This window comes from Typopeltis vanoorti, chromosome 19 (genome assembly GCF_054136105.1).
Source record: "Typopeltis vanoorti isolate ZY-2024b chromosome 19, IOZ_Tvanoo_1.0, whole genome shotgun sequence".
Classification (NCBI taxonomy): Eukaryota; Metazoa; Arthropoda; class Arachnida; order Uropygi; family Thelyphonidae; genus Typopeltis; species Typopeltis vanoorti.
Genome location: NC_143567.1, coordinates 82339653 through 82362994, shown reverse-complemented (window position 1 = coordinate 82362994; position 23342 = coordinate 82339653). Strand labels below are relative to the sequence as shown.

General features: G+C 35.4%; 1 protein-coding gene across 1 annotated transcript in view; it reads right to left on the bottom strand.

The window, feature by feature from the left end:
- LOC150096300 (folliculin-interacting protein 2-like) overlaps positions 1 to 15630 on the bottom strand; it is a 165876-nt gene extending 150246 nt beyond the window's left edge. The window contains exons 1-2 of the mRNA XM_090409025.1: positions 15427 to 15630; positions 12065 to 12141 (exon numbers count right to left, since the gene is read on the bottom strand). Coding sequence (XP_090265151.1) covers positions 12065 to 12141; positions 15427 to 15630 — 281 coding nt within the window. The remainder of the gene's footprint in view (positions 1 to 12064; positions 12142 to 15426) is intronic.
- Between the last annotated feature and the right edge of the window lie 7712 nt (positions 15631 to 23342).

Here is a 23342-nt window from a genome sequence, read left to right as displayed (position 1 = left end):
CACTCTCGATATTCTTTCCATTCAGCAACCAATCCCATTCCACTGAACTCAGTAGGTCATAATTTCCTGCTTTGTAGTTCAGCATGTAACCTTTTCTGAATGGAACATTCATAAACTTAGTCACTTCCTAAGTGAGTACCGCATGATCACTGTCACCAACTGGAGGCAGAATAGTATGTCTTTATTCAAGTTGGGAGGAACTTGATTTTTTGTGTGCAGCAGTTAAAAGGAAATTTCATATTGTATTCCGAAAAAGGAATAGTGGAAATAATATGTTTCAAGAAGGAATAAGTACAGAAGAAAAAGGAAATCTTGAAACTAAGTTTTTATAAACTGGCCGAATAATATTCAAGTTGGGAGGAACTTGATTTTTTTTGTGTGCGGCAGTCAAAAGGAAATTTCATATTATATTCCGAAAAAAGAATAGTGGAAATAATATGTTTCAAGAAGGAATAAGTACAGAAGAAAAAGGAAATCTTGAAACTAAGTTTTATAAACTGGCCGAGGAATATTCAAGTTGGGAGGAACTTGATTTTTTGTGTGCGGCAGTTAAAAGGAAATTTTATATTGTATTCCGAAAAAGGAATAGTGGAAATAATATGTTTCAAGAAGGAATAAGTAAAGAAGAAAAAGGAAATCTTGAAACTAAGTTTTTATAAACTGGCCGAGATATATTCAAGTAGGAAGGAACTTGAATTTTTTGTGTGCGGCAGTCAAAAGGAAATTTCATATTGTATTCCGAAAAAGGAATAGTAGAAATAATATGTTTCAAGAAGGAATAAGTAAAGAAAAGGGAAATCTTGAAACTAAGTTTTTATAAACCGGCCAAGATATATTCAAGTAGGAAGGAACTTGATTTTGTTTTGTGTGAGGCAGTAAAAAGGAATTTTAAAGGGATCCTAAAAAATGAAGTACAGAACCTTGTAACTTCTGGAAAGAGCCTTAACAGGAAGAGAATAAGACTATGAACATTTTTTTTGTGATTGTAAAGAAAAAGTGTTTTGTCTTAAGAGTAAGTTTGTATTTTTTTAATAAGGCCTTGGATCCATTTAATCTGTAGTTGTAGTTATGTAATTTTACTAGAAGTGTATATATATTGTTTTAAGTTTTATTAAATGTGTTTATTTTGTACTTGGTGTTGAGTCAATGATTAGCTGGATTCTGAAAAAGTGAGTTAAAGTCATTGCACCAATTGGAGTGAACTCTTTGTGCAAATATAATAACATATAGGGACACTCGGAGTCAAAAACTAAAAATAATTGTTAGTAAATGAAATATTATTTATAATACACATTATAAATAACAATGGCGCAGGCAGCTTATAGGAAAATTCATTAAATATTAACAATGGCGCAGCCGACAGGATAATTGGTTATGACTAAACTAGTTTAGAATCCAAAAGGAAAATCTTGACTCAAATCAAAAAAAAAATGGCTACAGAAAATAGTAATATTAGTGGTAAAGTTCCTTCAGTTAATGATGAAGAATTTTTTAGGTTAATAAATCCAACCTTAGTAATACCTTCTTTCTCAGGTGATAGTAGTGAAAGCATAGAAACATTTTTTAAGTATGCAGAAAAAATTAAAGATTTAGGAAATTGGTCAGATTTTCACTTGTTAATTATACTTCGTAATAAATTGTTGGGAAAAGCCAAAACATTTTTAAATACATCTCCTTTACTAAGAGATACTGACAATTATGCAACCTTTAAAAGTTTGCTAATATCAGAATTTTCAAATGTAAGAGAATTAGGGCCTAACATTTGGAAGATTCAACAGTGTATCCAAAGTAATAAGGAATCTGTTTCTGAATATTATCATAGATTGTGGACCATTGCTCATGGATTTAATATTTCATCTGAAGAGAAATCCTCTTTAGAATGGTTGCTCTTTAATCAATTTAGGCTTGGCCTCAAGGATAATTTAAAAGAAACAGCGTATAAGAAAAAAGTTAGAAACCTTGAACAATGTTTTGAGCTTGTTAAAGAAAAGGAAGAAAGATTAAGAGATATTTTTCATTCCTCAAGCAATAAGCAAGTAAATTGTTTTCAGCATAATCAAACTCATTCTTCTAGCATTGTGGGTACTGATAAAATGAGAGAAGAAAAGCTTCAAAAGGGTAAAGCTGAAAATAAAAAGAAAAAGTCTAAGGAAACTTCTGTGAATTTTACTAAAGATATTCCAGAATCTGATTCCAGGATAAAATTACATGATTTGGAAAAATATGAGGAACTGAAAACATTTCTGAGTGAAGAAATAGAAAGACAACAGAGACCCATAATACAAGGACAGGAACTTCTGTTTAAGATGATGTCGGATTTATCAATATCCAAAAATCTTACAGATAATCAATCTTTTTCTTGTAAATCTGATGACATTGATAGGAATAAAGCATCTCATAGAAGATACATTCCAAAATGTTTTAGATGCAATAAACAGGGTCATTTTGCTAAAGATTGTTATGTTAGAGATAGATCTTGTTTTCAAAATAAGAAATCAGAGAATAAAAATAAATCTGGAATTAGTTATTATTCCAATATTATACTGGCAAGGACAGAAATGTCAAACTATTCACTAAACATGGGTAAAGCCAAAGACAGCTATAACCATAAAAGAAAGTTTGATGTAGCATTAGCTCCTTATGCTAATGAAAGTAATCCTTTAACAGTATTACAAGGATTTATTGAAGATGTACCTTGTGAAATCTTACTTGATACAGGTGCACACATTTCACTCATTTCTTATAGCTTATTTAACAAAATTAAATCTCTAATTCCAAATGATATTTCAGTTTTAAGCAATCCAATTAAGTTAAAAGGAATATTTGAATCTGAAATTTCAGCTTATAGGCAAATCAATGTCTTTATTTCAATTCCTTGCTTTCCATTGAAAGTTTCTCATTCATTAATTGTTCTTCCAGAATCTTCAAATCCAAATGTACAAATAATATTTGGAATTGATTTTCTGAAACGTCATGGGTTTGTGTGTAATTTTGTTGATAATACAGTATCATTGTGTGGAATAGAATGCTGTTTGGATAGGAAATCAGGTGACAGTGGAAAATTAAAGCAGTCTCCTGAAGTTTTTCTAGATACTAGTGATAGTGATCAAGTATTTAATATTGAAACTCTAAAGAATAAGGATCCTAGTATACAAATTTGGGAAAAGGATAAGATTATCCAAGCTCAGGAATGGATACAAGCTATAAAACCCTTATGTTCTCCCCAACTTCCTCGGGGAAGGGCTCCAAGTCATAATGTTACAGAAGTTCGCAGTCTTCATCTAACTCTTTTAGAAGCTCATCGATTACCTGTACGACTAGTTCCGCATCCTTTCTGTATTATTTCTCAAAATCAGGTGAAAGTCTGTCGAACCCAAGTAAAGTGTCCCCCTGATCCTATATGGGAAGAAGACTTTCTTTTAGAGTAAGTAGAGATTATATCACTTAAATTACTTGAATCTGATTATTATTAGAAGAATAGGAAGTAGTCCTTTATACACTTTGTGTGATGTATATGAGGGCTGTTCAAAACTACTCAGATGAGGTACTTATTCTAATTTCCAGGGATGCTCTCACTGTTGCAACTATAATGAACATGTGATCATGTTTCCATGTCTAGACAAGAGGAATTTCCAAAAATATCACGTGAAAATTCTAATTTGTTATGTATCAACAAATTTTACTTTGAATGGCTATTTCATAGTGAAACACATTCAGTGCTATAAAATGATGAAAAATTAGATATTATACATATTTTGATATGTAATGATCTTTATTTACTGTAATTAAGATAACATGTTTTATTAAAGTATATTTGTAGTAGCTGAATAAATTAGAAGATCATCCTGAAAACAGATGACTCCACTGAACTCAGTAGGTCATAATTTCCTGCTTTGTAGTTCAGCATGTAACCTTTTCTGAATGGAACATTCATAAACTTAGTCACTTCCTAAGTGAGTACCGCATGATCACTGTCACCAACTGGAGGCAGAATAGTATGTCTTTAACTGAAACACCCTCTGACACTCTTTGATCTAGAGTTACTTCTGTCACATGCTGCTTGAGGAAGTTGTCCCATAATAGCTCAATAAATGCATTTTCATTCTTCTGATGAGATTCTGCTGCTACCCAATCAATATTTAGATAATTAAAGTCTCCCATTATGATTACTCTTTTCGCACTCACCTTTTCTATTTGGTGATGCATTTCTTCAACACCAGCTACTAATCCATGAGATCTGTAACAACACCCCACCATGTAATTTGTCTTGTTAGATTTCCCCTACCACAAGATTGCTTCAAACTCACTGCCACATGAAATATTGGTAGTAGTATTACTATATTAATAGGTCTCAACTCTAACTGGATTTAAGTCATCCAATATCATTAGCAGCACACTCCCTCCTCTCCTATCCACTCTATCCTTCCTAAAAATACTGTACCTATGACACTCAATACCAGCTAGTAGGTCCAATTCTGATAGCCAGGTCTTACTAATTCCTATAATCTGAGGTCATAACATATTGACTAAGGCAACAAACTCTACCCCTTTGTTTCTGATACTGCTAGCATTCATATACAGACATAATAATCTACCTGTGTGTTCTTTTGTATACTCTTGTTTGCAGTCTGCTTGACACAGTTGGACAACTTGCAGATCTCTATTCTTCTCTAATGCCTTACACATGTAGACATCTTTGCACACATATGATGGGTCCGAACCGGACGAACACAAACCCGAAATTGTTCTCGGCTCATAAAATTTCCATGAAAAAGCCCATTCCCATCATTAACACAGTTATATACCATTGTCGCCTTACACTCACACCATTCCTCCATTTATAATTTAGTTTCCCTGACTCTGTGTTAGGTCTCAGTTTTTATTAGTTATTAGTTTTTCCAGACTCCTGATACCAAAAGCATTCAGGTGTAGGTCATCCCTCTTATACAAATCCAATCTTCCCTCAAACTCACTCCACATATCCAAAAACTCACATCCATTCCTTCTACATAGCCTATGCATGGAATCGTTTGCCATCATAGCGCTTCTTTTTAATTCATTTTTATCATAGCAAGGTAAAATGCTAATTATTTTCACTTTCTCACTCTTGCCTCTTCCAGCAACCCTTTCATGTCCCCTCTCATACTGAAATTAGCGCCAGTTAAATCGTTTGTACCTAGCACAACTACAATTTCATTTACTTTTCTTAAGCCAAGATTGTTTTGATCAGCCCAGTTTGTTAATGCTTCACCATTTCCATCATTATTATTGTAATTCCATAGGGTTGGATGGCTGTTAAAATCTCCTATGTAAATAGTATGATGTGGAAATATGGGAATTACTTCTGATGGCCATTCTACCAGGGGAGACTTATAATTATTAACCACTGTGAGATCTTCAATTTTGGCTATGATAGTGTGTATATTCTGATTAATATGTGCTGATATTATGTGAGCATTCTCTATATTATTGCATACAAAAATTGCACAGCCATGACTTGGTGATGTGTAGCTCCTAGTATATCATTCTCTGCAATTTTTCCTCTAGATTTCAATTGTTGTTCATTATCTGGGTGCATCTCTTGAATGACAGCTATGTCTATATCATTTTCTCAAAGGATTTTTGAGAGATATTGACTTTTAGCAAAAGCTCATTCCTTCAATGTTGAGTTAGCAAATCTAGAAATTTACACCCAGGTTTCTTTTCTTGTCCTGAAAAGAACTATTTGGTGATTGTATAGCTTGTGATTTCATGTCTATAGCTAGGAGATCATTAAGATAGGTCTGGCTGCCAGCAATTGCTCCAGCTCATTCATCCCAATGATGAATCTTAATATGAAGGTGGAAATGGTTGATCAGTTTAGTTTATCCTAAATAAAAGTTAGCAGTTTAACATTATGGCAAGAGGAATCTTTATATGGACTTTTTCAACTGAAGATGATTTAGCATATAACACACTGTTTTCCCTCTCCTGGAAACTATAGTTTTTCATCATGCATAGAGACAAATCAGTCAGAAAAAAAATACATATAATTAACAAGCAAAAATACTATTAGTAGGCAGTAGATAACATAGTGTAGATAGTGAGCAATGTGATGTGCCCTCCTGCAATGATTCAGACTCCATGGAGGTGTTATGTAATAATAATATGGTAATAATGTCCATAATTTCACCATAATGAATGATTAAAAGGAGAGGGTTATCAAAGAAAATCAATATAGATTTATGTCAGCAGGATGCAATTTTTGTATTCTGTATGTTGACAATGTACTGAGAATTAAGAAATTATGAATATGATAATTATAACTTTGGAAAGTGACAGGTACTGTGATATGCTTAAGAAAATGCAAGAATTATATTATAGTTATAGAGGTCATGTAAAAGAGTAAGCACTTGTGAAAAAGATGTGTATATACAAAAATGGGATTCTGCTTTGGATTTGCATTTTGGAGCAGTACACCTTTCTTCTGATGAGATGACATCATACTGAAATTGTCTTATTAAGAAAGGAAACTCACTTTCGTGGGAAGTCGTAAAGCAACAGTAATAAGGAATGTTGTGCAGATTAGAAGTTAAATCTAAATGTCAAGCAAAAGTCAACTTTTTCTTTAAAAAAAAAAAAAACCTCATTGGCTTACAAAATGCAAGGGATTCTTACATGTCTGTAAATGCTCATTAGTTATATTTGCCTAGTTTGATGGCGTTTATGATTTAACCTCTAGCTTTTTTTATTATTTTATTTTTATTCTGTATAATCACCTTCGCATGATACTTTTTGTTTTTAAATTTTGAGCATTTCAGGTTACACACACACGCACCAGCTTTCTCTGCTTTGGATTTGCATTTTGTGTCAGTATACACCTTTCTTCTCATGTGATGAGATGAGATGACAAAAACATATTGAAATTGTCTTATTAAGAAACTGGAAACTCGCTTTCAGGACAAGTCGTAATATTCCGTAAAGCAATAATAATAATGAACGTTGTGCAGATTAGAGGTTAAATCTAGATGTCAAGTGAAAGCCAACTTTTTTTTTTAACTAAAAAAAAAAACTCGTCGGCTTGAAAATACTGGGGATTCTTACGCATCCGTGATGAACGCTATTTAGTTACATTTGTCTAGCTTGGTGGCTTTTATGATCTGCCCTCTAGCTCTCACTCTCTCTCTCTCTCTCTCTCTTTATTTTTTTTCCTTTTAAATTCTGTATGTGGATTTTCATATCATCTTCACATGAGAGTTTTTGTTTTTAAATTACTTAGCACTTTAGGTTATATATATAAAACCTGAATGTGACATACATATATACACACACATATCAGAACTTATTATGCCACCAGATTTCTTGGAAATATACAAAAAATATGTTAAGTAAAAAATTTTGGCTACTCTTCGCTTTACATATAACACAAAACATCATATTCTTGGATACCTAACGTGCGCAAATAGCGGAAAATACGAAGTGCAAAACACTTTAATACCTTCGGCGCCTTATCTTTACATCAGGCCTTACCTCTTCGCTTCCAATATTAAATCTTCAGTACAATGACTTCTGAATTGCCGTCTTCGGCTGGTAAACAACCGTGACAGAAGAGGCGCCATTAGTCAACCCGTACCATTCATACGGCCATGTGGTATACTACACTTTTGTTTCCTATCTAGGAAATTTACACACATTTTGCTACGCTGTACAACTCGTGATATCTCATTGGCTAAAAATAGACAATTATGGTCATATGACATGCAATCTAGACTCAGGGTGTGCGTATCACGTGATTCACAAAATGAAACTCAACAGAAACTGCAATGAAACATAAGCAGTTTAGATGAATGTATACCTCAGAAAAACTGCGTTATCTTGAAGAATGTAGTGAAAATACATTTACATGCTAAGAACAAGGCAAGAAATATATTTAGCAATATTTGAAAAATATATGGACAAAAAAAAACAAAACTGATATTCAACTGAAGCGTATGTCTATGATAAATAATTACATACAAGTTTTTTTTATATTACATACATTACATAATTACATAAATAATTTACATGCTAAAAACAAGGCAAGAAATATATTTAGCAATATTTGAAAAATACATCGATAAAAAAAAAACTGATATTCAACTGGAGCGTATGTCTATGATAAATAATTCTCCGTTTTCCATAAAGACCAATTGCATGACATTAGTGACATAGTGTCCGCGCGGTTAGCCTAGGGGCTTTGCGCTTCGCAACCATATGCCTGTGGAAGGAATGTCCAGGGTTCGATTCACGTCGCCGGCGTGAGGAGCTTAAGGATCTTCCTCAGCCGTAGCCAAGTTAGCCAGTTTTGGGCGTGAACAGCAGGGTTTTTCCCCCTGTTTATCTGGGGTTTTTCATCCCGCATGCAGACCCCGTGAACACACATATCTACAGCCATAAATACTTAATCCCCCATGAGGGGGATCAACTCTCCCCCAATAGGGATGGGGGATAAAAGGGAGGAAACTCCATATGAATAAATAAAATAAGTGACATACTTTCAAATCACCAGATATCCAATGCAATGAGAAAAATAAATAAATAAGAGAAAGAGCCTGTGTAGCTCAGTGGATGTGGCATTTGCACACCACGGCGCTTGACCGCACGAAGGAAGACTTGGTTTCGAATCTAGTCGGGGACTAGAAGAAATTTTTCTAAGCCTTTTTTCGACAGGTTCCCGAGTTAGTCGATCTCTGGCACGGGCAAGCGGGTTTTTTCTCACAGAAACTCGGGTTTTTCGTCCCGTAAACTCAATAAAATCGACCGTAGAATCCACATTATTTCAGACATTAAATACGAGTGTTAGGGTAAGGGACCATGAGATGGCGGCACTTGTTGAGCCGCCTCTCTTCACTGTGTGCTGCTTAATTAGTGATAGCTATCTCTAATTGGGTGCCAGTGGAGATTGAACCGCCCACTCAGTCTCCAAAAGTTAGATAGGGCTAAAGAATGGCCTCGCCTACTCTCTATATATGGGAATAAAAAGGCATTAACTGATTTTTTTTATTTTGATAAAAAAGAGAATTGCAATTATAACAGAACTATAATTACAATGCATTGCGCTAACATCTAACCACTTAAGTGGTCTTATCTTCAAAACCAAATGAAACAGATTAAACTGAAAAAAAAAAAAAAAAATTAAAGCATTTTATATGTCGATATAAGATGTATTCTATATGTCGATTTCGATGTCTTCGAAACCGAGTGGACATCCTGTGGACATTGAGAGAAAAACATCATATGGACTTTTCAACTGACAGTGAGTTGATAGGTCACATACTGGGATCATGGGGTTTACTTACAAAAGCAAAAATATACAAGGAAGACAACAGAGATAGAATCAGCTACAGCATCTTCACCAAAATTAATTAATAAAATTCTAAGGGACTTGGTATATAAGCAGTACAGAGCACAGGCAGGAAGAGTGGCTGGTAAGCTACAGCCAAGGGTAATTATTAGAGGAAGCTATCTATTCAGGAGAAAAAAAATTCCTAAATAGTTTCTTTCGCTATATGGCAAGTAGACCATGGAAGAATGGCTATAAAAAGTGCTGATAGTAGTTTATTTTTATTTATTCTTATGGCGAAAAGAATACAATGCAGCTATAGGTCATTTTCTAGTCAATAAAGCCAATTCAGGGTCTCATCTGTCGCCTTGTGGATGTCTTTGGAGGTTGCCATGAAATCGACCTAAACATGGCTGATAGTAATGATGAAACACAACAAATCAAATAGTTGTCTTACTAAATGATCATTTTCAAGGGTAATGCTTAGTCTATTATTGCATAACCAAAAAGCGAAGAAAGCCATGGGGTTATATGGCATATGGTTTCATGCAGAGCCGGCCCTAGGAATTTTGTTGCCCATGCAATGGCTTATATTGCCACCTCTTTCTCCTAAAAAATCTCTTTTAATGACGTCTTAAAAAGCATGATGTTAAGCTAAGTTTCAACATGTCTGATCATAAATTCTAAATAGTAGAATTAGCTAATGAAAATTCATTAGTTAATGAAAAATTATCATAAACTATATTTTTTACAGGAAGAGAGAGATAATTAACCCTTTAATGGTGGAATTTTGTTCTGAAAATGTGCATCTTCACATGGGTAATTAAAATCAAATGAAGACTAGCATACTCGTCAAACGCAGAGTAAATGCACCTGCTGTAAAATCTACTAAAATTATAACAAAGAGGCAATTATTCAAAGTTAGGTTATTTGAAATATCAACAATTTTATTGCTCAAAAATTCATTGATATCAAATACTATAAACACATCCTAAAAATATTGTTTTTATAATGTATTGCTATTAACTTACACGTAAGTAATGCACATCACGTGATGGAATGAAGAACTATATCACAAACACGTAACTATATTATTTTTTTTTAGATTTTTGAACATGAGTCAATGTCTTACCATAAGATAATCTACATTAACATGATAAAATGTAAACCTACTGTTTAAAACGAAACTTTTCTTGCTTTCATATTCGAAAAATCACAAATAAGGCCAGTGTAGTCTAATTTCACACAAATTTCATGTTCAATTAAAATCAGAGAAATACCTTTCAATCGAGTTTCGGCCATTGTAGAACATAAATAAGTTTAAACAAGTTTTAGTTTTGAAAGACTACACTCGCCGCTTGCAACTTCATCTTCTGCAGTTTTTCACAGTTGTGGTGAATCTCCTCTACAACTTCCTGTCTTGGGCTGTAGCTTAACATCCAAGTTCTTCATCCTCAAGTCCTCCTCTACCATCTCCCTCCACCTCTTCTTTGGCCGTCCACGCTTCCTCCTCCCCTGCACATCTGTCTGCATGACCTTTCTTCTCACGTAATCTTCCTCCCTCCTCATCACATGACCAAACCATCTCGACCTTGTCTTCTGTATCTTTGCCCCTAAGTTCGTAACTTTCACCGTTCCACTTACATAGTCATTTCTCAGATGATCCATTCTGATCACACCACACATCCACATAAGCATTCTCATCTCCGCTACCTCCATCCTGCTGATGTTATTTTCCTCAGGGCCACAGTTTCCATAGCATACGTCATAGCTGGTTTCAATACTGTCCTGTAGATTTTGCCTTTTAGATTGATCGGCACCCTCTTATAGCATAGCATTCCAGCCATCTCTCTCCAGTTCCTCCATCCTGCATCCCACTTCCTTCTCAGCCTCACCATCCTCTTTCATTGTTGAACCGAAGTATCTAAAGTCATTGACCTTCCTGATGACATTTCCTTCCAGCTCCAGATCTGTCTCTTGGCTGCCATCCACTTTGCAACACATACACTGTCTTACTTCTGCTCGGTCTCATACCTCTCCCTTCCAGTACTTTCATCTAGCTGCCACTTCTTCTCTTGATTCTGCACACAGCACGATGTCAACTGCATACAACATAGTCCAAGGCGCGTCTTCTCTCACCTCCTCCATTTAACTACCTCCATCACAATATTAAACAGGAACAGACTTAATGCTGGCAGCGTATTTTTTGGTATTAAATGGGGAACTATTTTCAATTCATCAAATAGCTCAATGGCATCAAATTTTCTATTATCTTGATTGGTTAGAATACTTTTAGATATTTGCATTTGTTTTAAAGCCCATTTGTCACCTCAAATTTCAATTTAGGGATATTATATATAAAAATGTGAGCTGTGGTGTTCCAATTGCCCAAATCTTTCGTGGATAGAACTCATTGCTACATCAATAATAATAATAAAGAAAAGCTCAATTTTAAATTTAGTTTTGGGATCAGAAAGGGGCTCAAAGATTGCTTCATAATCGCGTTGTTTTTTCTGCCGACGCACTCTAGTACTTACAAACGTTGGTTTCAAATATGATCAGCTCCAATTTTTTCAGCTAATGTTGTAGCATATACAAGAAACTTTTGAAATGATTCATCATTTTTCTGATATTCTCAAGGCTCTAGAGAACATTTCTTAAAGTAGATATGGCAGCGGACAATTCCATTTTTATACTTTGCAATAATTTACTAGCAACATTAATTTCATTTAAAACATAGTGCCATATAACTAAACAACATACCAATATAAATTTCTGAAATTACTAGTAAGAGTTTCAGCGTCTCGCCATTTTGTCCAATGACACGTAATCAGCAATTTCTATTAGAGCATCATAAAATTTTAATACAATATCTTAAAGGACAAATGGTTTTGATTCTAGATCCCCAGCGGGTGGTAGTTAGTGACTTGGGAGTCAGATTTGTAATATGTTTTTTAAGGATTCCCCAACTCAGTGTTGATGCTGGGAAAAACATATACAATTTCTGAACTGTTTCAAAAAAAATGAAATCCATTCAATAGATCAGTGCTTCCCAAACTTGTGGATGTCATGCCCCCCCCCTTTGGAAAAATTAAAATATTTCACGGCTCCCCTTGAACAACATCGTAGTACAAGCACATGAAACGTAAAACGATTAGTAATAAAGAAAGAATTAAAAACATAAAAGAAGTTTAATAACAATTTAATGTGATGGATGTGTTTCAGTACTGCTACACCAATATCAGATGAAATATTTGAAACTGCAATTCTTAGATTTTTGGTTTGAAATGAAACTTATATGAATAAGCATATATTTACTGATATTCATTAAGCGCAGAAATACGCAGGAAGCAAAATTTGTGAACCCGCACCAATGTGTGATTTTTTTCCCATTAAAATATAAAAAATAACAACAATAAAAAAATAATAATTAAATACATTTCTTTTAAGTTAAAAAAAATCTACCTAGTCTTAAAAGATTTTAAATTTGTTTTCATTATTTCACGATTCCCCCTCAACAAAACCTACGGCTCCCAAGGGGGCCGCGGCCCACAGTTTGGGAAGCACTGCACTAGACTACATAGCAGCATCATTGACAAATCATTTCAGAGAATGAGAAGGACAAGTTATAAAAAACTTTTTCTAGTTCAAATCCCTAATGTGTTGTTGTTCAACTATTGAATGTTTTCCTTTCATGTTTGATCCATTGTCGTAACCCTGGCCACACATGTTTGTGATTCCATTTTTAAGAATACATTCAGACAAGCCTGAGCCTGTAGTGACTTCTACAGGAAAATGCAACAAAGTGCTCATGGATACTGATATCACGTTGATCCATATCAACAACTCTTACAATTAGTGTTAATTGTAAGAGTTGCACCATAGAAATTATTCTCCTTCTTATGGCCTCAGAGAGGAGAGAAATCAATTTATTTTGAATGTTTTTCCCAAGATAATGTTGGGCCGATCCACGAGATACTCTCAGTAAATGTTCAGACATAGTATTATCGAATTTGTCAATTAATTCAACATACTTCGAAAATTGCCCTTATTATGAAATATAATTTATCAGATGTTCCCAAAAAGGGAAAACATTGTTGAGCTAAAAATTAACCAATGGCAATTAGGCGTTCCATTATGCTCTTCTGTGTCGAGCCTCTGCATTTAAAATTTTTTGTTGCGTTGAATCAATCGTCAGTTCTAATTTAAGCCCCTAGACGACAACTCAATCCACTTCTCATGGGACTCCAAATGGCTTTTAGATTTTTTGTGTTCATTATGATATAGGGTGACCATATTTCCCTGAGACCAAAACGGGACATTGGGATGGCAAAAACGAGACTGGGGTTATGTTCCGGACACTAAATTGTTTCCAAGATTTTCAATGTTCATGGTTACCTTTGTAGCTGAAATATTATATTTTTCAATTAAGCTAATGTATGTTTGGAAGATAGAGACTTGATCTCTTGCAAATGACAATCACAATTTCAAACAGGGATATTCAAATAATTTTCGCAACATAACAGGGCATTTTTCTTGAAAAAGTAAATAAGAACAAAGCCCATCAAGCATGCTTAAAATTCTATCAGTTGATGGACCCAAGGACAAAAATCCTGTATTTACATACTCTAACAATTTAGCGTAATTCTTTCCTGTAAAGTCATAAACGTTTTTCAGTTCTTCAACTCTGACTGTGTATATATATACATTGGTAAACAGTCAACAGCACACTGGAGACAATTGTGCATAACGTGTGCCTCACAACCAATACCAATAATCTGCCTCTTCAGTTCAGTTTCAAGTTTTTGCCACACATTAGTTTTGCCAAGTCTTTTGCAACCACCAAAATTGGTGTTCTTGCTATCTCCACACAAAGCAACAATTTTGTTTTGTAAGGTAAATTTGGCACTTACTTCCTTCAACAGTGTAGGTCAAATGTTTTACCAGGTAAGGAAATGAATTAGAGTCATGTCTTGACCACCACAATTTCGCAAAACGTACCGCACAACGTTTGGAAAAAGTGTAATGTCTTCTTTGTTTGATGCATCTAAACTGACTATAATGCATTTTGTTTTATTCAGATCCTGTATTACTTCGCCCAATATGTATGGTGATAAAGCGTTGGTAATTATTGCTTCTGATCTGGTATACATTGAAGAAAATTTTGGTTCATAAATTTTTTTTATCAATATCGACAAGCAATCATTTGCGCAAAAACTTTGGCAGTGAAGCGCAGTATGATAAGCAACAAGAGCTTCACTTGCTTCAATTTTATCGCTTTCACTATCATATGTTTTTAACTGAAGCCAGAGTATTTTTAGCATCCTTTTGTTTCTGGCTATGTAGATTTTGCTTGATGTTGCTTCTGCCTCCATGAGCAACGGAAAAATTAACATTACAATATTGGCATACCGTTTTGTTCGATCACTACACAGCTTGTCCAGTTTAATAAATTTGAATTGTTTCTGGGGATCGTCTTTAAAAACTACAGTTTCGCCTCTTCTTCATTGCAAGGACAGACTTAAGGTTTTAAAAAATAAGACTTAAAACTTTACAAAATAATATTAAAATTTAAAAAACATGAAATTTAAACTAACAGCATTGAATAACAAAGCCGCCGGTTAGCGTACAGGCAAAACAAAAACTACGCTACAGCAGAACAGACGCCGCGTCTGAGATGTGCTGCGACTCCATGGTTATATAAATTACTGGTATCCGTGATATTGATATACGATTATAGGTTATGAATAATAATTTATGATTGACCAATATTAAAGTATATTTATTGTTTTTATTAAAAACCGGACTAAACTAACATTTTTTTTAAACGACGGGACGACCCGGAAATATGAAAAATAAACGGTACGTATGTCACCCTATTATGATATAGATATAAATGCCCTTAGTCGTTATATACGTCAGCATTGAGTGAAATGTTATTACTGGAAAGCAAATTACAACAGAAACAAAATGCAGAATCCTTTTCTCTAGAATACACTAAACATGGCCGATTAATATGTTTCCCATTGCTTAGTTCCCTAGTGATTTAATGAAAATTTCCGACCATTAGAGCTGCACAAAAAAATGAAATCCCTTTTTGGTCTCGCCGGCAGACCCTTCATTACGATTTCCCTTTCAGCATCACTTAAAGAGGGATTCCATCTTGCTGGATCAATGTTCATTTCAAGTCCATCACTTAATTTTTTTGAAGAGGAAGATGTTACACCAGTTTCGTTTTCGCCGTCATTGCTACTACTATCAACATTATTGAGATCACAATTATAAGTACTTGCCATGAGCTCAAATTTTTGGTTTCGGTCCTTTCGCATATTCTTACCTGTTCTACATTAGCTATTCCAGTTTTTCAATATTTATACAAAGCCTCACTTTGTTTTAGAATATCGCTTTTTTTTTCGATTTTCGTTTGCAATATTCTGCGGCTGATAGTTTTGTTTTTCTTTTATCACACATTTTGGTATGTTAAAATTATTTTAAAACCCAAATCCTAATAACTATATCAAAAATAAAAGTGTTATTAACAATCACTGCACAACTGTATTTATGCATTTTGATTCTATTCCTGTAGATATAGAAATTTCTTGTAAGCGTTTGCCTGCTTGCAGGAGGAAAAACCCCAGATAAACTGGGGAGAAATACCCTGCAGTCCACAGCGAAGAATGGCTAACTTGGCTATGTAAGAATAAGATCCTTAAGCTCCTTAAGCACGTCGGCGACGGGAATCAAACCCAGGACATTCCTTTCTCAGGCATATGTTGCGAAGAGCATAGTCACTTGGCTAACGGATCGGACTTACCAGTGGGCAGACGTGTAAAAATGCCTACATATCTGCGTTTTTTTAATTATTCATTTTAATTATTCATACATAATAGTAATGACTATCACATCGGTTTATTATGTAAAGTAGTGAACAAGGCAAATTTTCGTCAAGTTTGTGGTTTTGGTTTTAGTTTACCATTTTGATTGAGTGTTGTGTGTTTAACTGTCTCTACGATGTTCATTAATAGTGTTGTGCGTTTTAGTAGTGTAAACAAATTGACATTCGTCGTCTTTTCTTCATTTTGCATAGTTACAAAACGGATGCATATACAAGAAAGCGTTCAAAGAAATGTATTCTTTCTCAACACATGTCATAACTCAAAGACAAATTGCCAATAAATGTGATGTTGGTTTGGGTACTACTAATGTGATTTTAAAGAGGTTTAGGGAGACAGGTACCTTTCTCCTAAGAAAAGGAACATATAATTCAAAAAGGAAAACAACACGGAAAAGCAAAATGAATCCAATATTGTCTGCTGTAGAATTAAATAGTCTGGGCAGCTAGTCAGGTTAATGTTTCCAACATGAGTCTGTCTAAGATTGTTGGAAGCAGAAAGGACTGCCCACTGACAGGATGAAAAGTACAAAAATTGGACTTTAGAAAATTGGAAGAAGATCATATTCTCAGATGAGAGTCATTTCTTTGTTCAAAGAGAGCGAATTTCCAGTGCGTAAATCAGGGGATGGAAAGATCGTTCGCCAAATTTCAACAAGATCCTAAACATCCAGCTAAAATGATGTTTCGGGATTGTTTGACAAATGACCGGTCCAGGTTAACTTGGGCCTAATGCTGGTATTAAGAAAAATGACAAACATACAAATATTGGAGAAAAAAGTGTTTGAACAAAACCAGAAAGGCAAAGAACTCATTTTCCAACAGAACCTCGCTCCAGGCCAAACTTCAAAAGAAATAAGAGTTCCTGAAAAATCGCAACATCCAATTGCTTTAGTTGCCAGGTAATCGCCTGACATTAATCCAATAGATAATTTGTGAAAAGAGACTTAGAAATTAAATTTTGGCACAAAGGATAACTTAATACAATCCACTATAAAAGTATGGTTTCGAGATGCAGAAATAAGAAAAATGTGTTCTGGGTTGGAAGAATCCATGTTTAGCGAATTAATGAACTTCTCTGAAACAGATGAGCACATATCAATTATTAGATTCCTAAATTATTAGTAAGAGTTGGAGTTTACTTTCGTACTTATTTTCTTGTGGAATTAAAATATTTATTTAAAATGTGATTGTTCTGGTTAATTTTTTTCGCTACTATAATAACATATCTATAACTATCTCAAAAAGAATCACTGTAAGATGACTGAGAGAAATTTAAAAAAATTGCAAACATAATACACAAAATATAAGAAATTAACGTATACTGTATATTTCTGCAAGCACATGATACATCAGTTGTGAATGTGAACAACAAGTCTGGCCTGTTACTGCCATCGTCACAAAAAAGTAAAAAGTAGATATCGTAGGTAACTTGAAGAAATTCATTGATATAATTCAGTAAATACATGAGTTGTCTGAAACTTTCTCGGTCTCGACCATTGATGGCAACACTATCGGCTCAAACTTTTTTTAACTTGCTACATCTGTCATAAGCAAATGTGCTGTCTCTGTCCATTGAAATTAGTAAAATTGACTACCGTACGGTTATAAAATTCTTTGTAAAAGCAGGTATAACGCCAAATGAAATTTATTCGAAGTTCATAAAAGTTTATGGACACTCCTCTCCTTCGTTTTCGACAATTAAGAAATGGGCTGCCGAGTTTAATCATGGCCGTACCAGTCTTGAAGATGATCCACGTGAAGGACGTCCCAAAAATGTAACAACACCAGAAATCATTGATCAAGTGCACGATATGGTATTGGATGTCCAGCGAGTCAAAGTGCGTGAAATTGCTGAGACTGTAAGCATTTCAAAATAACGTGTAGAATATATTTTGCATCAAAAATTGCAAATGAAAAAGCTTTGCGCAAGACGGGTGCTGCGCTTGCTCATAGCAGATCAAAAAGGCACTTGCATGAATACTCTGAACAGTGTTTGGAGCGTTTCAGCAAGAATAAAACTGGTTTTATGCGTCGATTTATTATTATAGATGAGACTTGGTTTCACCATTACATACCAGAATCCAAACAGTGGACAGAAGCCGGTTGTTTAGCGGCAAAGAAGACAAAGTCGATTTCAGCAGCAGGAAACGTCAGGGCGTCGGTGTTTTTGGATTCTGGATGCATTTTGATTAATAATTATCTTGAAAAGGGTAAAAGAATAACTGAGGAATATTATTCCGATCTTTTAACCAGACTAGAGGGAAATATTCGTCAGAAAAGACCCGGTTTGCAGAAGAAAAAATTATCTTTCATCAGGACAAAGCACCTGCACACAATGGTGTTTTGGCAATGGGAAAATTAAGGAATCAGCACTATGAATTGTTAGAACATCCACCCTATTCCTCAGATTTGGCTCCCTCTGACTCCTATCCCTTCCCAAAACTAAAACGTTTCCTCTCTGGTCAGCGTTTTTCTTCAAATCAAGAGGTGATTGCAGCTGTAGAGGGGTATTTCAGATCTTACTGAGAACCACAACAGGGTCGCGGTAATGACGGTGGAGCATCTCTCGAATAAATGTATTAATCTTAAGGGAGATTATGTTGAAAAATAAAAATAATTTTGAAATTATAAATTCCTTTTTCATTGTTAGGCCGAGCACGTTTCAAACCGTTTATGATATACTGTATATATATATATATATGTATCACAAAGGCCCATGTAAACGCTAATAGCATTAATGATTCATAAGGATGTACACATACTGGCGACTAGAGTATTATTATTATATTTCATAGCTTGTGTAGCTCAGTGGATGTGGCTTTTGCACACCACGGCGCTTGACCGCGCGAAGGAAGACTGCGTTTCGAATCTAGTTGGCGACTAGAAGAAATTTTTCTAAGCCTTTTTTCGACCGGATCCCGAGTTAGTCGATCTCTTGCACGGACAAGCAGGATTTTTCTCACAGAAACTCGGGTTTTTCGTTGGGTTTTTCGTTAACTCAAGAAAATCAACCGTAGAACCCACATTATTTCAGACATTAAAAATATTTTGATAGGATCAGAGACCACGAGATGGCGGCATTTGTTAAGCAATCTCTCTTCACTGCGTGCCCCCTTAATTTGTGATAGCCTTGGGCCAGCTATCTCTGATTGGGTACCAGTGGAGATTGAATTGCTCACTCAGTCTCCAAAAGTTAGATAGGGCTAAAAACGGCCTCACCGTTTAAATAAATGCAGGAATAAAAAGGCGTTAGGTGATTTTTTATTTTTATTTTATGACATCTCCATGGAGTCGGGTGATTCAACTTATGAGACACATAATATCCATCATACAAAAAAATCCCATCACACATATGTTCAATCAATTGAACGTCAGGAAACTCACAACCAAATCTGGCAATCCATTCCACTCACTCACTCAGTACTCTCTACGCGACAACATTCTAAAATTATTTTCTCGTATGGCCTCTAGTTCACTGATTATTTCTGATCAAGATAAAAAAAATCAGCTAACGAGTTTCATTCCAGGATAGGGAGTAGGTGAGTCCAATTTAGTCCTATTTAAATTTTGGAGACTAATGGGAAGTTCAATCTTCGTCGGTAGCCAAGATTACCAGTTATAAATGGGCCCATGAAGAGAGGCGACTGACAAGTGTCAACTTTTCGTGGCCCTAATCGTAACATTATGTTTACTGTCTTAAAATAGTGTAGGTTCCACGGTCGATTTCCTTGAGTTTAAGAAACGAAAAACCGCTTGTCCTTGCTAGAGATCGAATAACTCGGGAACGAATGAAAAAAAGCTTCGTAAAACTTCTTATGACGCTCTCTCTTCGGGTGATTTAGCGCAGTGTAAGACACATGCCAGTTCCACTGAGCTACATAGGCCACCCATCTTGGACCTTTATAAGGACTTTCCAGTTGAAGGTGAAGTAACCGGTCTCATACGGTGATGAAGGGATTCCTTCCAAAAATGCGAATTTTTCAAACAGGCAAACTGGATGTAAGAACCCACTCAATTTACAGACAAAATTTGCTGCCTTCAAATACCTAGATACTTCTTTAGTAATCTAAAAACTCTTATAATGAAAAATTTTATTTGCTTCAATGTTATAAAACCCTTTAGTATTTTAAGTGTTTCTATCATGCGTCGCCCATTTTTTCTGCCTATTAACTGAACTTTGCAACCCACTAACGTTTCTATTTCATAGGGATTATTCCACAGAACTGTCACCATCTTGGTCACTCGTCTCTGAATCTTTTCTATCACCTCCTGGTTCCCAAAAATCCAGGTTGAGAAATCTGTGTTCAGTAGTCAAGAATCATAGCCTTATAAAGAGGGATAAAAACTTCCTTATATTTACTTGTTAGTGTGTTTTCAACATCCTAGTAATTCGTTGAGCTATTTTACCTACTTCTGCAATATGCCCTCTATTATTCCCAAGTTCCAAGCCTCATCAATTTCCTACAAATCAATACCCTCAATATGATACACCATATCCTTTTCAACACGAAATGCATTCCTTACATTTTGCAACATTTTATCCCACCTTGGGTGTTTTTGAATATAATCGTTTTGGTGGTCTGTGGTAGATGGTGTTGGTAGTTGTAGTTGGTGGAGACGCAGAGATGTAGGGTACATGCCCTCCCTCGATGAGTCTTTGGACTCCCTAGAGGTGTTATGTAATAATAATAATTATAATATTGACAATCATTATCCTTTTCTCACGATACTAATTTATTTAAATTATCCTGTAGGATAACTACATCATCTTTATCAACTCTTGCTCTCGCCAGTTTTGCATCAGCAGCAAAGAACTGAACATTCCACTTAAATCTTTCCCTATATTACTGATATACAAATTAAAGAGTGGTGGCCCTATTACAGATCCATGAAGTGCTCCACTGCTCACCATCATTCTCCTAAATTCCACTCCACCATATACTACTGTGGTGTCTATCTGTAACCCAGTCCCCTATCCATGTTACTAGGTTCATATCCATTCCCATTTGCTCCAGCTTTTTAAATAGTTTTCCACATTGTATTCTATCAAGTGCATTGGCAAAGTTGAATAGTAGCATGGTGTAACCATTACCATTTTTTTATCCGTTTCTGTTGTCACTTTATTACAAAATGCGAATAAGTTACTAAGACAAGACCTACCTTTTACAAAGCCATGCGCTCACTATCGAGTATCGCATCTACCCACCCACTATTGTATTTTACCTTCCACCAACAATTTTAATACTTCTGACAACCACTCCATATATATTAATTGGTCTGTAGTTTGCTACCTCTGTCTGGGAGCCACCTTTATGCAATGTATCTTACTCTGTTATCTCATTTGGAACCCTGCCAGAGCCAAAACAGACCAAACAACTTTATCAGAGGTAATTAACGAGTAGACGGGCTGATATGCCACTCAGTACCACTTACTGCTGTGTTCATATTCATATATTTTAATATGCTGAACCTCCTGTTCATCTACTTCAAATTTGATATATGTGTCTGTAACATCAGCAACTGGAGAGTCTTCACCTTTGCAAAATGATCACCCAGCAACTCAACTATTTCTTTTGGTTTACTCGCCTTCCTGCCATGAGCATTGTTTAAAGTCAATCTACCATAGTAATTTTCCCACTTACATGTTACATAACGGCAAAACTATTTTGGGTGTACTTTAGCCTGTTTGGCTAATTTCTCTCTCATAGTCTGATTTGGCCTCCCTTACCATACTACTCACCCTTTTTGTTTGCACTTTGTTTGCACGAGTATGCTGATCACTGATCACTTTTTTTATATTTCCTCCACAGTGTCACCTTTTTTACAGCTCTTGCTTGATATCTTAACTCATCCACTTAATTACAACTTGCTTTATCCCGCTAACCTTGGGTATGCAAGATGATAATGCTACTCTCAAGCAATCTCTGCTTACTTGTCGTGTACTACTGACATTCTTTCCTTGTAGTTTCTCAAGCGATTTCACTGTTCCAAGATAACTCCTGAGTCTCCCATAATCATTAGCCTTATAATTGAACATAAACGTCTTATTTACAGAGAACTCCACATGTTTGGCAATTTCCCAGAACTAGACTGCATGATCACTCTCCCCAATTGGAGGAGGTTCAACCCCCTCAAACTCCATATCCCTTTATAACATGTTTTAGATTATAATTATCAAATTATCCCCTAGCAACTGTATAAATTCCACTTTTATCTTGCCATTCCTCCCGTTTCCTCCCTTCATTCGATGTCCCTATAGTTAAAGTCTCCCATAATATTTGTTTGGTCTACACTCTATACTAATTTGCAGATACATCTTATCTACATCTTTCTATGGACTACATTTTCTATAGTAGCACTCAGCAAAGTATATTGTCCTATTTGTCTTTATCTCACATCAGCAGCCTGAAATGACCCATCTCCCTCAGATCTAATATCCTTACCAACTTCTAATTTTGTTGATGTAATTCTGCAGCTGTCATCTGTAATACCCCATTTCCTGTCCTATCATTTTCATTCGACTAGTTCTCACTGATACCATACTTTTTGGCCAAGTCGAGCTTACCAATGTGAAAAACGCCTCTCCCTTAATCCTGATACTTCTTTTATTGCATGCATTTCAACAACCCTTTTTACCTATCATTGCTCTTGTGTAATTTCATTACTAACCCATTTAAATTGGAGACCTGCGAAATCACTTTCTGCATTGCATAATATTTATTGTGCCCATGCTTGTTTATCACAGGGGTTTGCAGACACATGCTTGATTTCATCCTCCCTAATATCTCTAGTAGAACCTGTGTAGCTCAGTGCATGTGGCGTTTGCACAACAGAGCGCTTAACCGCACGAAGGAAGACCTTGTTTCGAATCTAGTCGGCAACTAGAAGAAATTTTTTAAGCCTTTTTTTCTACCGGTTCCCGAGTTAGTCGATCTATAGCACGGACAAGCGGGTTTTTTCTCCCAGAAACTCAGGTTTTTCGTCCCATAAACTCAAGAAAATCGATCGTAGAAAATCAACCCACATTATTCCAGACATTAAATATATTGTGTTAGGGTTAGGAACCACGAGATGGCGGCATTTGTTATGTCGTCTGTCTTCACTGCGCTCTGCTAAATTAGTGATAGCCTTTGGTCAGCTATCTCT